The 16,951-nt window shown below is 46.8% G+C and overlaps 1 protein-coding gene across 2 annotated transcripts in view; it reads right to left on the bottom strand.

Annotated features, from left to right (window-relative positions):
* Positions 1-4,943: 4,943 nt before the first annotated feature.
* The window catches only part of AKAP12 (A-kinase anchoring protein 12), a 93,165-nt gene continuing 81,157 nt past the window's right edge, over positions 4,944-16,951 (bottom strand). For both annotated transcript variants that reach the window (XM_045805349.2, XM_045805350.2), the window contains 2 exons: positions 6,660-11,664; positions 4,944-6,016 (listed from right to left, as the gene is read on the bottom strand). In XM_045805349.2, the coding sequence (XP_045661305.2) occupies positions 6,668-11,664 (4,997 nt within the window). In that variant the 3' untranslated portion in view covers positions 4,944-6,016; positions 6,660-6,667. The remainder of the gene's footprint in view (positions 6,017-6,659; positions 11,665-16,951) is intronic.

Raw genomic sequence — 16,951 nt, 5'->3', positions numbered from 1 at the left:
CCCACGTAGCACGTCTCTCCTGTCGAGTCTCCCTGGGGAGAGGTGCAGCTAGGCCACAGAAGCTGAAAAGGCAACAGGGAGGAAAGAAAAGAAATGCAGATGACACACAGTGGATGTTTCATTTCTAAAAAAGCATGTCTGAAAAAGATGTATCTTCATAACGTTTTGGGAAGATCAGTGCCTTTATTCCCAATCTACCAAAATCTTCAAGCAGGCAGCAGTGCAGCAGTCACAATGTTGCCGCTGGTGGACAGTTTTATTTAAATTTCTGTTTCTCTTCTAATTACTACTCTGAATGCTTTGTGGTGCATTTTGTTTTCTAGTTCATAAACACATTCCCAACAGGAAAATCTTGTGAAGCACGTACTTCTACGTTCTGAAATGACACTGCTGTGACAAGGTAACTAAAGCCTCCTCTTTCTCAGTCACCCCACCAAAGTTTGTGTGTGTTTGGGTTTTTTTTAGATTTTTAAAAAATTTATTTGACAGAGACAGAGCACAAGCAGGGGGAGTAGCAGGCAGAGAGAGAGAGAGAGAGGGAGAAGCAGACTCCCCACTGAGCAGGGAGCCCAATGCAGGGCTCAATCCCAGGACCTTGAGATCATGACCTGAGCGGAAGGCAGATGCTTAAACCACTGAGCCACCCAGACACCACTGTCTGTGAATTTTAAGACACGTTGCAAGGTTATTTACCCCCTCTGGGTCTCCCAGGAAATACAACAGAAGAGCCATTGCCGTCTCGTTGTTCTCAATTCTTTTGAGACCCACAGGTCCAGCTGTTGATCCTGCATTTGCCCTTGGATAGCTCATGGGCCTCTCTAATTGAACATTTCCCACACTAGTTATTATCTCCTGGCCCCACCCATATCAGGGCTTGGCTCCTTATGCAGGCTGGTAACCCAGAAACTTCCTTCTTCACCCCACATAGTTCCCATGACAGATAATGACGGCCATGCCCTGTTGATTCTACCCTCCTAAATCTCTCTGATCTCAAGCATGGCTTGCAAGCCAAATGGCCACTTTAATGTCAGCCAGTATCAACTCTTGCCTCAATTATCATACTCACGTTTGCTAGTCCTCCTCCCAATCTCCAGTCTTTAATTCTCTAGGAGCTGGAAGCAATTCTCCAGATGCATTTCATTTTTTTGTTTTCTAAAGATTTATTTGAGAGCGAGTGGGGGAGGGAGGAGCGGAGGGAGAGGGAGAAGCAGACCGCCCCCCTGAGCAGGGAGCCTGAGGTAGGGTGGGGCTCCATCCCAGGACCTCAAGATCATAGCCTGAGTCAAAGGCAGCTTAACTGACTGAGCCACCCAGGCGCCCTTGAGACGCATGACATTTTAGGTAGAAACTCCTTAAGAAGGGCTGTCCCGGGCCTTGCAGGATGACAAGCCTCCAGAGCTCCAACACATTAAATTCCAGTAACACCGTTATCACTGAAACCAAAAACGCTACAAGGGAATAGAACAGCACCGTAACACTTCCTTGGGAATCACTAACCTGTGAGGATCGTTTCGCTTCCCTAAGTTATTTTAATGATTTATAATAAATTTCACTCCCTAAAATGGCCCACTGGCCGACTCTGCAATATTTGTTAAGTCTTTCAAAGGAGCACAAATTCTGTTCAGGTTTCAAGTTCCAGGAGAAACCCTACCTGCTTTTCCAGGCATCAGGTGAGCTCCTGAAGCTAATACGGATGAGGAGAATCAAGCACAATGTGGTTTTTAAATTAACCTAATTTATAGTATTGCCTCTGTGCTAGTTAATTATACCAAGTTACCAGGAATTAGAATAAAAGGTAGAGCACGGGTTGAGTTAGAGGTAGGCTTCAGCACTCAATATCCTGTCGTAGGAAAACAGCATGCTCAGTCCTGTTTTTTTCATTAAGGAAATACTATTCGACCTCTGGTCTCCAAATATGAATGTTACGGTGAAGTTGCTCTTTTTTAAGATTTTACTTATTCATTTGAGAGCGAGTGAGCACCAGCAAGGGGGTGGGGAGGGTCGGGGGAGAGGGAGAAGCAGACTCCCCTCTGAGCAGGGAGCCCACCATGGGGCTCAATCTCGGGACCCTGGGATCATGTCCTGAGCCCAAGTGAGACGCTTGACTGACTGAGCCACCCAGGAGCCCATGCAGCTCCTCTTCAGAGGTTAATGTCACACTTCTCGTGTTAAAATTTGCAATGTCAACAAGCAGTGGAAGAATATGCGAAGTTCTGAGATCACGTCACTCGTAACTGGAGGTGCGGCGCTGTAACAATGTCTTTTACAGAGAGATCTAAGACGCAGGGTTGGTTTTTAAGCTGTGACGGCATTAAAAAAAGTCATGACTATCTTCACCACCATGCCGTTGCCAAGTCCTGGTCACCTTAGCCAAAACCTTAAAAGTTAAAAACAAAACAAAAATGCTTAAGTGACTTAAAAGCTGGTGGGGTGTGTGTGTGTGTGTGTGTGTGTGTGTGTGTGTGTGTGTGTGTAAGATTTTATTTCACAGTGGGGGAGAGAGAGAGCACAAGCAGGCAGAGTGGCAGGCAGAGGGAGGGAGAAGCAAGCTCCCTGCTGAGCTAACATGGGGCTCAATCCCAGGACCCCAGAACCACCTGAGCCAAAGGCAGACACCCAACCGAGCCACCCAGGCACCCCATGAAAAGCTGGTGGCTTAAATCTCCGCTTTCTCATTCGTAAAATTAGGACCCAGGCCCCCTGATCATTTCCAGTGACACAGGTGGTGATGGTAAGGAATTCGGTGGGGAGGAGAAATCTGCATTTACACAAGAATTGTGCCGGGATGTCCCGCATCCATCTCCCAAATCACACATTAGAAGAGACAGTGACAGAGACCAGAAGTTCCAGGACGCTGGCTGTGTGCTCATTCTCCATCCTTGCACCATTGGGATCCTGGGGCTCCATCCATTTCTTTCCTTGTAGAGCTGGGGGAGGGGTTTCTAAGTCTGCTTGTAGTTACTGGTCAGGATTGCAGAGGAGGTCTGTGTAACTATCCAAAAACCGTGTTTTGGGGAGTTCGAGGTCAGCCAGAGGCTTAGAGATTCTAATTAAAGGGGCCCTTGGCCCCCAAAAGGTTCAGAATCACTGATAGGTTTTGTGCATTTACAAAGTCCCAGGTACATTCCAAACTCCCACGACGCTCCGTGGAAAATGTTGCAAAGGATGGTAAGTAAAAGAAGTTAAATGTGTGATGACTATCACAACAGTAGGGAAAAGCAATCAAAACTGAATTAGGGTGAAATTACGGAAAGAAAATCCATGGCATTTAAAGGTCGCATTTTATTTAGATAAATGAAAAATTGCCCCCAAACAGAACTAGTCATCAAATATTGTCTCAGGTTAAAAGGAAACTGCTATGCTTGAAGCTTAACACTGAAAGCTAAAATTTCCAGCCCTTGACTATTTGTAGCTCCAAACAGCAAAGGAAAATACTGGAACACAGTTATTTGTAACAGAGAGAGGCAACTCATGTGTACCATTAGCAAAATCACCTGAGGGGCAACATTTTATATTCCTCAATTACAAGAAGTGGGAGAGTTTACAAGTCTTGCATTGCGTTCTACTGTACATGGCTCCACATTTGCCAAAAATAGCAAAATATAGGCACTTGCTGCAACTTCTGCAGTTTACATTTGGTTTTTATGTACTTCATAAATTAACAGCAGCTTTAGAATTATAATATAGAATTCTATTTCATGCTACTGTTAATAGCATTCCTCTGGTTAATGAAAGCGTTGCTTAACAGACATAGGTATAGAGCTCGCACAGGAGTAATCCGGGGCACATCCAGAGAGGAGTATGAAAAGCATAGTCATGAAGCAAACACTGCTGGAAAACCACCTGCCAAGGCCAGAATGACGTGGCCATAGGTGGTCTGAGACAAACACAAACAGAACAGAGTGGGGGGATAGTGTTTAAAACAAAAACAACAACAACAAAAAATCGTTTACCACGTGACTACACGAATCTTTCATCGGTGCAAAGCAAAGCATCCTCATGCCAAAGAGACGAAGTCAGTGTTTGGACCTATCAGGAGCCCCTTACAAATTGCTCTCACCTCCAGGACCTCTTGGTTGATCTTCAAAAATTGACACCAGCACTTGGATTTTTTTAAGTCTCAAGTTGGCAAAAGATATTTAGATCAAAGGGTTTTTTTTTTTTAATTTGGGGATTTTAAAGTTTAATAATGAGCCTCAGATGACTATTATGAGAATAATTCCTAAAAAGAGAGTAAACATTTCCCAACTACGAGGCCATACACTGTTATCATAAGGTGTCTCTCTAATATGGCCCCTTTTTTGGTCGTCAGGTTTGTTGATCCAGGATCAACTACTTTCTGCTTTTAACAGCCTATTATCCTTCTGCTAAACTAGTCTTTCTCGAACATCTAGAATGCTTTAAAATCATTACCTAGCAGTCGTAATTTAAGTTTGCAAACTGGAGTTCTGCGTTTGAACGCAATTTAAGAAGCATACGTGCCCAGGCCATTTTGATGTGTGAAAAAGTGGAACACTACGCAGGTACTATGGCCATTGTCTGACCAAGTCTTTTACATACTAGCATAAATCAGAAATCATTTTGACACTTAAAAAAAAAATTCCAAAATCACCTGCTCGGCCAGGCATTTTTACTATTAAGCCTTCTCAAAAATTTCTTTCTAGCCATTTCTCATTGTTTAAAACCAAAAATAATAAAAGAAAATTGACTTTTTCAGGAAGACACCACCAGATGGTAGCACTGACTCTGTTCTGTCCCTCTGAGAAGCTCCTGGGTGATCTCAGCTGATGCCTCTCTGTGGCGAGTTCCTCTGACCATTACCTCAAACCAGTACCCAGTGGAGCCATCATGTAGTGACCACAATGGAAACTTCTACCTTATCTGCTTTTAGAACTCAGCTCACATGCCCCAGAGGCTTCCTAGTATCTAATAAAACCAGCAAATCTAAGTGAAGCAAATATTTTATTTAAATCAGTTGTCAAATCACAGTTTATCCAGATGAACATAATGCAACATTGTCCTTAATAGAGTGGGCACAAATATGGCACAGACACAATCCAGGACCTACCAAAATACCGTTTGTCGAGAACCTGACTTTACTCCATGCTGTGGGAATGTTGTCCAGCACAGAAGAGTAGAATCAAAACCTTAAGCAGTCGATTGTTTTCTTGGTAAGAGGAAAAACATTTCCCACTACTTTGCCTCAGGATTTAAACACACTCATCTGTCCAAACAGCCACAATTCAGAAAAAAGGCTTAAAGTTAATCCGCTACTGAAAAAAACTCCCTTCCAACCTCCACTGGGCTAGAAAGAAAAATTTCACAGTAACAATGGAACATTCTGTATGTTTCTCCCCCAACCCCCCAAAAAAGCTTTTTATTTTCAGCACATTGTGCATGATAGGAAAGTGACCAATTTTAGAGCGATATGAAACATAGACGATCCTAATCCTTAGTGGATTTTAAAGTACAAACTCTAGCTTCTGATCCGGAATGTTGTCTCTAGGACACTTGTTTTCACAGGTTACAGCTGAGTCTTAGAGCTTCCCAAGGCTTGACTACGGCTGCATGCCCCGCCATGTCCTGCGCGACACAAAAGGAATGTACTATACTGCACATTTCCTTAATCGTTAAGAAAAAAATATACAATAGATACAGAAGGAGGGTTACTTAAAACATACATATAAATACATAAAGGAGGATACTCCAGTTTGAGAAGCAGAACTAGGTTTGGCCAACTCCAGTTCTGGGTGAAGAATTTAGGACCTTAAATCAGAAACATTACAATACGGCATCAAGGGAAAGCAAAGGGGTAGCCCTGTGAAGAGGAGTGTGAAACAGCTCTAGCTCCCGATGCAGCCTCAGGATTGTCAGGGTGCTCCGGAAAGGAGGTCACTCGAGGGGCCTGTTCTTCCGTTCTGCGTCTGACACACTGGTCTTGAGTCTCGTCAGCAGCGTCCGTCTTCCTCCAACTGCTCGTCTTCACATTCTGGTCTTGCAAACACGTGGGCTGGACCTGTAGGAGGAAGGAAGAATCGAGAAGTCAATCACGTGTCTTCTCCTCCCTCCTTCATTCCAGGAGCAGAGAAAGCGCTCAAAGCAGAGTGCCACCCCGGGAGAAGCGAGAGGGTCAGGACTCCCGGCAGGTCAGGCTGGGCCACCCCAAAACATGGTACCTGTGGCTCCCCAGCACCGGCATTCAGGTATGTCACATGCACTGGGCAATTTTTAAGTGCCTGTTACTACTGATGGGGAGAAATTTTTTTTTTTTTCTAGAAAGTTATCAACTAAAATTTCAAGCTGTAGCATATCAACTTACTATGGACTTCTGGTTATAAAGAAAAATTCAATAAACTGGCTAGTATGGTGCTGGGAGCACAACATGTTTCTTATGCCTTCCAGCCAAACATACACGCCCTTTCATTTTCTCTGAAAGCAGGCGCCTACGGGTAATAAAACGAGCTCATTCTTTTCACGACACCAGTAAGACTGAATGGCAGGTCAGTGAGGGGAAAAAGGAGGGGAACCTAGATCTCCTTGACTGCTCTTTCCAACTAAAGGTTCTGCATGAAGTCAACGATTCAAACTCCTGCTTGCCTTACAACAAAATGGCAAGAAAGAGGAAAGGATTGCTAGCGGGGAAAAGGAAGCTGGCTTACACGATGTTTTAGGATCCTGTGGGTTCTGATTTTGCCGGTTCTCCCTCCTGTTTCTGAGTGTCCTCCTGTGTCTGGGGTTTGATGTCTTCTGACTCGCTGTGGACTTTTCCTTCCTGAAATTCTGCTTCCTGGCCACCTTCCTTCTCTTTCGCTGTTGGTCCATCTGCGTCCGCGGCCTCTCTGCTTAAGCTTCCTGGGGCCTCGGCATCTTCCCGGGCTGAGAGCTGGTTCTCAGGGGCATCACCAGCATCAGCTTTTTCATCTTCTCGGGATTCAGACAGGGGCTCCTCTAGCCCTTCCTCTAACCCAGCATGGTCACCATCTTCTGCAATCGACTCGGTCCCGGTTGTTTCTTTCTTCTCCTCAGACGGGAGAACTGCCTCTTCAAGCTGCTGGTCACTAACACTGGAACTTTCTACCTCAACACGTGTGATCTTTGCTGACGCTTCACTCACGGCTTCGGAAATGTCAGAGAGCGTCTGTTCCACGGTGGTGAGCGTGGATTCTTCTTTGGCTGCCTCCGCTTGAGCTCCATCCTGTGATGAGGCCTGGAGGTCCCCTTCTTCGGTCTCAGAGTGTGGTCCTGCCTCTGGGGTGTCCACGATCATCGGCTGCGCCTGTGTCTGCGAACCCGCGGCTGTTTCTTCCGTGCTCACTAGCTGGTCAACAACGGTCTGGATGACATTTTGTACGAGTTTACTGCTCTCAGTCTCGAGTTCCAAAACCTCGTTTTCGGCCTTTACATCTTCCTCTCTTGCTTCACGCGCCGGGCCTTCCTGACAAGCCGCCGGCGCGGCCTCTTCTCCTGCGGCCGGTCTGCGCGGTGTGGTTTCGTCTCCCTCTCGGTCGGCACGGACGCCTGGCTCGGGCGCCGCCGCCGCGGGTACCGGTACCGACTCCGGCTGAGCCGCGGTCCCCGTGGGCAGCTCGACCTCCCCTGGCTGGGCAGTCAGGTCCGCGGCTTTCTCGGAGGATCCTTCTTCTGGTACTAACTGTGCATCTGCGGATTCCAGAGTTTCCGCGGTTTCTAAAACCTCGCCCGGTTCTCCTAAGACCTCCTCCGCCGCCGCTGCAGCCGCCGGCGTGAGTGACGCCTCCGCGCCCTGGCCGTGAACTTCCGTGCGTACCGCCGCCTCCTGCACGAGCCGCGCGGAGCGTTCTTCCGGAGCAGTAACCTCGTCCTCCCCGTCGGCGACGGCCACGCTCTCCGTCTGCTCCTCAGACCCGCTCACGGCTGGTATCCGCTCGAGCTCCTGCTCGGCGGCTTGCGGCGGCCTTGCTTCCGTTTCCTCCCTTTCTCCTTGAACGTCCACCTCTCTCTCCGCGGGGGTGGGAGACGGTGCCGGGCTCCGGACGTCAGCACCGCCATCCTTCTGAAATTCGGGTTCTTCAGGAGCCCCATCTAGAAGGGCCACCTCACTTGTCGTGTCCTGACCGACGGCGGTTTCGGGGTCTGCAGGCGCGTCGGGGCCTTCGACGGGCCGTTTCTCTTGGCTTTCCCCGCCGGGAAACTGACCTTCCTCTTGAAGCGCGTCTGTCTTCGAAAGAACGGGTACGGTCTCCACTGGTATCTCTTTGTCCGTATGTTCTAGAACCTCTTCCGTTTCTGGCTGTCCTTCCTTTTCTTCCTGGGACGGACAACTAGCAGGTGCTGGAGGAAGTGCCTCCGCCTCGGGGACCCGGGACGGTGCACCCGGCGCGAGCTCAGCATCTCCGTGCGGCTCGAGGATCTGCTCTCGCTGCGCTACGTGGAGCGCGTCAAGATCCGCTACAGGGGTGCTTCCGTTCGCCTCGCCGTCTGTAAGGGTTTCAGCTGAGTCAGGAGCGACAGCCGGTTCCAGAATCAATTCTGATTTTACCCCAGCCAAGGTTTCCGCCTGACAGGTGGTTCTCAGCTCACTGGGCTCTACGCTGTCTGTGCCGGGAGGAACTTTCTCAAAGCTTTCTGGGGCGGCCCGTCCGACGACTTGCCCTTGTGTCAAAGTCTCAGCTTTGGCTTCCTGGGCACATACGTCCAGCCCTCCATCCATTTCTTTCTTCAGGTCCAGCCCTTCAGACTCCTCTTCCGCTTCTTCCACCTTGGCTGGTATTTTGGCTGCTACTTCCTGCATCGTCTGCATCGTGTCTTCTGGCGCTCTGGTGTCAGGCGGCGGTGATTCTTCTCGAACTTTTTCCGCAACTGCCTGCAGGACCTCTTGAGTCCGCCTCTCTTGGTCTTCCAGGTCTGGCACACCGCCTTCCACCTCCTGAACGGGTGTTGCTTCCTCTGTGGTGTCTGCAGAGTCGGTGAGCTGAGAAACGGCGGAGACCATGTCGGCGGTCTCTTCGGCACCAGACGCTTCTGCTGCTTCTTCAGCACGAAGTGCCTCTGCGGCCTCTGCGGCCTCTGCAGCCTCTGCGGCGGTCACGGCTTCTGAAGTTAACTCCGCTTCACTCGCGACTGTGTCCTCTGTGGCATCTTGGCCCTCTGGCAGAGTTTTGGTAACAGTGGAGGTTTCCTCTGCAAGGCCTTCTCCTTCGAATACCTCCCCAGTTAGGGGTTTGGCTTCATCTTCTGTTTCTTCAAGTGGTTCTGTCACCGAAGCGGATATCCAAGATGGCGACCTCTCTTCGACATTGCTAACAGCCCTTGCCACGTCAGGGACAGTCACCGCCACCCCATGAACCACACTCGTACTGATCTCCTCTGACACGGACACGGCTACCTTCTGCTCCGGCTTCTCCTCACTCTTCTGGGCTTGCTGTGCTTCGATTTTCTCCCTTTCCACCGCATCGTACTCAGACAGAGGTACCACGGCCGGGACATCAGGATCATCTTCGTTGACCTCTGCTGGCCCTACACCTTCCACAGCGGCTTGTTCTGCCTTCCCATCGGACCTTTTCTTCCTTCGTCCGGGAATAAACTTCTTAATGGAAACCCAAGACTCCTCCTTTCCAGGTTCAACATCTGAAGCTGAATGTTCTATACCAGACCCAGGTCCAGAGTCTTCGCTCTTCTCCTCCAGTTTTGACTTCGATTTTTTTCTTGGAGTGACTAATCTTTTGAAGGACTCCCAGGTGGAAACGCCCTCCCCCTCGGTGGGGCTTCCAGCCTGCTCAGGTGAGGAGCTTCCCGGCCCCTGATCATGTTCTTGGGAACTGGCAAGGGCAGCGTCTGCTCCTGTTTCTCTGTCTTTTCCAGCATCATCTGGTTTCTGGCTGTCTCCTCCCATTGCTCTCGGTTCCCCTTCATCATCAGAAGATGATGCTTTTCTTGCTCTTTTCTTGGATGATCCCACACAAATCAAAGCTTCCCAAGATACCGAAGTATCAACTTTGCGCTTTGGCTCTTCTGGCTTCTGCTCTTCCCCATTTCCTTTGGCTTCCTCCTGCAACTCAGACGCCGCGCTCTCCGTGGAAGACAAGGTGGCACTCTTGACTTTATCTAGTTCATCTTCTTTATCACTTTCAGAAAGCCTTCTGACACGTTTCTTGGGCGTCACCATCTTCTTGAAAGATGCCCAGGGAGTGACACCTTCTCTCTTCTTCTCCCCGTCAGAAACAGTTCCTTCCTCAGCTTCCCCATCCTGGTGTGCGTCGGCGATGCCTTTCTCTAGACACGTGATCTCCTCCGGTTCCTCGGGGGACGAAGCGGAGCTCTCGCCCTTCTGTTCATCTGTACTATCTGGAGACTCTGCGGCAACGTGCTGCTGCTCCCCCGACTCTTCATCCCCTCCTCTTTTCCCTTTCTGTTTCTTTCCAGAAAGCTTTTTTAGGCCAGTGCTAGTGAAAAGCTTCTTTAAAGGGCTTCCTTGCGCTTTCATTCTCTCTTGTGAGGACAGCATGTCCACCTCACTCACGACGCCCTCGGGCTGTGCAGAGGGCGCCTTCTCCTCGGGGCTCAGGTCGGTGGGCTGGGCGTGTTGGTCCCCTCCGGGGGCGCACACTTCTTTCGTCTTGACCAGCTCCTCAGCAGGTTCGGCTTTCTCCAGCTCAGCCTGTGTTTCCTCCCCTTTTTCAGATGGCAAGGGCTCTACTTCTTCCTCCACCTCAGCCTTCTCCTCTTCTGTCGTCTTCTCCGGCATGCTAACGTGGACTTCGGCAACAATCTCTACTTTATCATCAAACACTTCGGTTGCTAAAGGGGCGACTTTCTCTTCAGGGGCTCCCGGGGCTTCATCTTCGGAGGGCAGCTCCACCTTCTCGTATTCCGCCGACAGTCTGGCAGCACTAACACTCTCAGTGACCTCCCGTGGCCGTGGCTGCTCCCGTGGCTGCTCGGGGGCAGCCAGTTTCTCAGCGGGATCTTCCACCTTTTCCTGTTCTTCCGTGTCTCCTTTCTCTGGCTCTTGGTCCTTTTTCTTCTCGGAAGCTTCCAGCTCCTCCTCCTTAGGCTTCCTGAAACTGGTCTTTTTTCTCCAGCCAGCCCAACCTTGCGTGAAGAATTTTTTGAAGGGAGACGCCGTTTCACTGGCCATAGGACTAGCTGGAGAGTCTGGAGATTTGGTGGGTTCTTTTTGTTTTTCTTCTCCTTCCTCTTTGCCTTCTTCTGCTGCTTGACCAGACTCAGCCTGAAGAGAAGTTTCTGTGCTGCTTTGCTCAGGTTTAAGGGTTTCTTCGGGTTTCTCTGTGGATTGTTTCAGTTCCCTTTCTTTGGCTGTTGCTTCTCCGGGCTCCTGGCTGGGCTCCTGGTGGTCACCTGCCCCGTCTGCCACTCCCGCTCCTTCACCTTCATCTTTTTTGACAGTGAGCAGCTGCACGGTGTCAGACTTCTCGGTCTTATCCTTTTTTACAGTGAATTTAAAGCCAACAAACTTAAACACCTTCTTAAATCCAACATCATTAGCCTGGGACTCAGCAGGTTGTATGAGCTCTTCTAAATTGCTTTCCGAAGAAGGAATCTGGTCGATGATTTCAGGCATTTCCTCCTGCCCATCCTTTGCCATGTCTTGAACAACCACGGAGCCAGCAGCCATCGCTTTATCTGAGGCTCTTTCACTCACATCTTCAGACTCTCTCTGCCCAACTGTTAAGCAGAAAAAGGAGGGTGGTGGAGAAGAATAAAATTATTACAGTTCAGAAAAAATTACATATTTAAAAAACATAACAAGTAATAGTTTCTTTAATGTCAGACAATTTCATGATAGGCTAACAGTCCTCTCAGGATTTGTAAATCTCAGTCCATGAGGCAGCAGCTACTTCTTTCAAATGACCTTTAAAAATTCAGGTTTAAAGATACTACTCTGCTCCTTCTGTTCCCTGTGAAGGGAAGTTAACACACTCGCGTACCAGAATACTAGTTAAATGTAAGTAGCTACAAAATCCCTAAAGTGGGGCAAGCAGATGGTGTAGGTTCTGCTGCAACAGGAAATGGAATCAATCATCACACCCGTGACCGAGAATCCATCCTGTTTTAGAAAAATAAGCTAACTAACAACAAAAGAATCTAGACAAATCTAAAGGAGGGGCATTCTACGTGACCACTAGCTGGTGGTCTCTTTAACGAGTCTCAAAAAACGGACGAGAGCTGCATGGGGAAATTCTGGACTGGGATTGGGAAAGTGCAAGGAACAATTTATCATGACAGACAGGAGGTGCTCAATAGTGTAACGCAGAAACTTGAATCGTTGTGCTGTACACCTGCAACTAATGTAATGTTGTAGGTCAATTAGACTCAAACAAAAAAAAATTTTAGGGGCGCCTGGGTGGCACAGCGGTTAAGTGTCTGCCTTCGGCTCAGGGCGTGATCCCGGTGTTGTGGGATCGAGCCCCACATCAGGCTCTTCCGCTATGAGCCTGCTTCTTCCTCTCCCACTCCCCCTGCTTGTGTTCCCTCTCTCGCTGGCTATCTCTGTCAAATAAATAAATAAAATCTTAAAAAAAAAATTTTTTTTTAAAAAAGGTGGTGCTCAAAAGCTGAGAGAGGCTTATCAGAGGGACACAGGAGTCAACTTGAAGGGGCCTCCTGCTGGACCAACACTGAAGCATAAGGAAGAATAATGACAAGGATGGGATTACAAAACACTGAACAAAAGAAGAATCCACGAATCAACAGTGATACTAAAAAAGTAAATAGGGGGAACAGGGAATACTTCTTCATGACAAGTGCCAATCAATAAATCAATAAATTTAGATATAATTTCCACATTGATCTGTAGTCACTCATTAGAATTTCAAAATTGTACTGCATCAAAATTCACATCATTAAGGACAAGAGTTAACAAAAATGCTTCTTTTATAGCCAATCACATAGGCTCCTCCTAGACAATGGTAAACAGCTGTTGAGCCATGAAAATGTGGAGCATTATGGTCTTTGAAGATGTGTTTGTGTCATTCATCAGGTACGATCTACTTACATGAAATAACATGAAGTGGATTTTCTTTTATAGTTATTTGGGGAAGAGAAAGCCATGTTTTAGTTCAGTTCATCAGTAGGGTCAACTGAACTAGACTTTTTCAGTTGCTTAGAAAAATAAAAAATCATTTCTGATTATGTTAAATATAAAATAATATGCAACACTGTTTCTTGGCAAGCGTGGTTACAGTAAGTTTTACTCTTTTGAATGTGGGTGTGACTAAATAAATTTGGAACTAGTCGTATCACCATTAAAATCAGCCATTCAGAAACAAACAAAAAAGACAGGAGTCAGAGGAGAAAGGACTTGAACGCAGAGCAAGGAAACTGTCTCATCTGCGATTGCTTAACTGGTCATCTCACTTGAAAAAGTCTCGCTGGCTGTTTGTCATCACATTAAGAAAACTGCTCTTTACCAATACCTTCGTAGTAACTTATTCAGTCAAAAATCCAGAAATGCTACTACCATTGGGTGAAAGGTTGTTAGGAAACCTATATTTTAGAGTATCGACACACAGATCAAAGGAAAAACTTCCTTTACAGTGGAAAAACCTGGCAAGTACTGCCTTAAACTTAACATCCCCAGTAATGGAACGAAACTATCATTGCGCATTCTGACGTGAGGCCCTGGAAGGCCAGTAAATCACGTACCGTACTCCTGCCAACTATGCTTAATGGAATCTAACTGTGAGGAAACAATCAGATCAATCAATGAAGGATATTCTGTACGACAACTAGCTTGGCCGGATACGTCAATGTCACAGTGGACAAAAATCAAACAAAAACCCAAGCAGACTGTCAGCAAGTAACTTTCAAATAGTTTAAGGAGAGAGACTGAGGGTGGGGGTGGGCAGGAGAGAGAATGTGCTAGAATCTCAGTAACTCAGGTCGAGCATATGTGGCTGTGTATTATATTTGTCTATAGTTTTGAAATTTTTAAAAAGATTTTTTATGTATTTATTTAAGAGAGAGAGAGAGAGGAAAGCACAAGCAGGGGGAGAAGCAGACTCCCCACTGAGCAGGGAGCTATGCAGGTTTTGATCCTGAGAGTCCGGGATAATGACCTGAGCAGAAGGCAGCCCGCTTAACCGACTGAGCCACCCAGGCGCCCTCTATAGTTTTGAAATTAAAAAAAAAAAAAAAAGAAAGAAAAAGAAAAAAATCACTGAGGGTTTAAAAACGGAAATCAATGTGATTCAATAAAGGGAGGGAGATACTGTGCTAAACTAATAAATTTAAGAAGCATAACAATAAGACATACTACGCATGGCCCTAGACTGGTTATTAGTTAGGGCAAACTAGCCAAAGGACATTTTTGGCTTTTCTTGGAGAAATGTGATTATGATTTAGGATTAGATGAGATGAACTTTTACTGAAAGGAAAAAGTTGAAATTTAACTTAAAAAAAAGCAGGTTATCAAACAGTATATACAGTATGATTCCATTTTGATTTAACCCGCCCTCTACCACCCCCTACCCTGCCCCTGGCACACACATACCCCTCACATGATCTCTGGGGGACAGAAATGTGATTTTTTTAAAAAAATTAATACTTTTTTAAAGATTCGTTTATTTATTTGAGAGAGAGTGAGTGAGTGAGCACAGAGTGGGGGGAAGGGCAGAGGGAAAGAGAAAGATCTCAAGCCAACTCCCCACAGAACACAGAGCCCAACTCGAGGCTAAATCCCTGAGATCATGACCTGAGGTGAAATCAAGAGTCGGATGCCCAACGAACTGAGCTACCCAGGTGCCCCTGTGATATGTTTTAGTTTTGCTTCTGTGAATTTTCTTATTTTCTCTAAGTCAATTAAAATGGACACAGAAAAGGTCTTAATAAAATTATAGCAATATACTTAATGCCCACAGCATAAAATGAAGTTTAATAATTATATACAGTATCCATACCAATACTTAGAATATATCCATAAATATATGAAATACAGATATATTTGCAAATACATACAAAACATGGTCCTCATGGGCTCACAGAGTCCACTTGAGATTCTCACTGTCTCTCCCCTTAGCCTTCCCCTGGCTCTCTCGCTCACTCTACAATAAATAATTTTTAAGATTTTTGTTAATTTCCCCAATTACAAAACTACATTCATGAAAAAAACTTTACCCAAACCTTGTTAATGTAACACAGGAGACGTGACTTTTTTTTTTTTTTAAAGATATTTATTTATTTATTTGACAGGGAGAGGGAGGGGAGAGAGAGAGCACAAGCAGGGGAAGCAGCAGGCAGAGGGAGAAACAGGCTACCCCCTGAGCAGAGAGCCCAACTCGGGGCTGGATCCCAGGACCCTGGGATCATGATCCCAGCCGAAGGCAGACGCTTAACCAACTGAGCCACCCAGACACCCTGAGATGTGGCTTTTTTAAAAAGGTGTACAATAGCATTGAAAATACACTAGAGAAAAAAGTCAAACCCCAATAATAAACTCCATTCTAGTACAATTTTACTAAAAATGTACGTAAATATAAATTACATTTCCTTCCAGCATGCATGAGAGAAAAACACTCATTAAGTAACCTTTCTAAAATTCATTGGAAAATGCAGACATTTTGCTAACATAGTGGAGAAAGCAGGTGTTACACTATTTTCCTCCCTCTTTTTCCTCCACGCTCCAAAATCTGTTTCAATCTGAAACACTTTTTCTTAAATTCTGGGATGATTGGAATGTTTGCAGTCACAACTAGAGAGACAAAAATGAACAGCTGCCAACTGGAGGAACAAAACAGCTACCGACAGCTCCATCGGACCTACCAATACTGAGATCGTCTCTATACAGAGCGGTATATGGGCTGAACACATTTCTTTAAAAGGGGATATAGGATCACATGAAAATTTTAAATCCTAACTGGTCAACCAACGGGTCTACAGTCTCTAGTGACCTAAATAATCCTAGAAGCTAGTATTGTCAGAACCACCTTCTGGGTGCTGGGGTGGCCCTCAAAACCGACCCGCCCGCCGTGTCCCCGGGCGAACCGCCGCTGCCACTGGGGGCCGCGCTACTCACAGCAAAGGTTACTCCACCAGGGCATCGCTCGCCGCCAGCCGGCAGAGAAGCGCTACAGGGGCCCGGGAGGCCCAAGCTGCTTCTCCCAGCTGCCCCATGGCGGAATGGACACTGAGGCCGCTGACGAGGGCGCCCCCTGGAGGCCACCGCGTGCGTCACAGAGGGCATAGCCTCCTCGTGGCCCAGCGGCCCGGTGCTCTGGCCTCACAAGCCTGCAAGGAAAGCGCCCTGGGGGGTCCTGCGCATCACCCCAATGGGTCTCTTCAAACACAAGCACACTCAAAGCCTGAAAATCATCATGGCTAAATGACTGGCAAACTGCTAGACCTCAATACTGTTGGATTCCTGAGCTGCCTCTCTGATCTGAGCTATTAGGTGGTAGACTCCGAAATCGCAATGCATAGTGATGGCAGAAGGGATAGAAGGATGCGGCACATTAGGTATGGGTTGGTTTGGTTGTAAGAACTTTTAACTTCCTGAGTTTAAAAACAAGAACTGTGGACCTCGTGCATGTTTTCATTACAAAGCTATCATTTAGGGTCACAACGCCTTTGGGCTTGAAGGAAGAATTCACCTTGTCCTTCCAACTGGCGAAGAAACGGGACTTCAAAAATGGTTATGTGGTTATTGCAAAATGGTACAACCACTTTCAAAGACAGTTTGACAGTTTTCCGTAAAACTAAACATTTTCTTACCATGATATAGCAACCCTGCTCCTTGGTACTTAACCCAAATGAGCTGAAAACATGTCTACACAAAAACCGACAGATGGATGTTTATAGCTTTTTTCATAATTGCACACACTTGGAAGCAACCAAGATGTTCATTATATGAATGGATGAATAAACTATGGTACATCCAGAAAATATAACATTATTCAGCGCTAAAAAGAAATGAGCTAGCAAAGCCATGAAAAGATACAGAAGAACCTTAAATGCA

The sequence above is a fragment of the Ursus americanus genome, chromosome 11, assembly GCF_024610735.1.
Source record: "Ursus americanus isolate L20-20 chromosome 11, mUrsAme1.1.p, whole genome shotgun sequence".
Classification (NCBI taxonomy): Eukaryota; Metazoa; Chordata; class Mammalia; order Carnivora; family Ursidae; genus Ursus; species Ursus americanus.
Note: the sequence above shows the minus strand (reverse complement) of the source record. Positions and strands in the feature narration are given on the sequence as shown.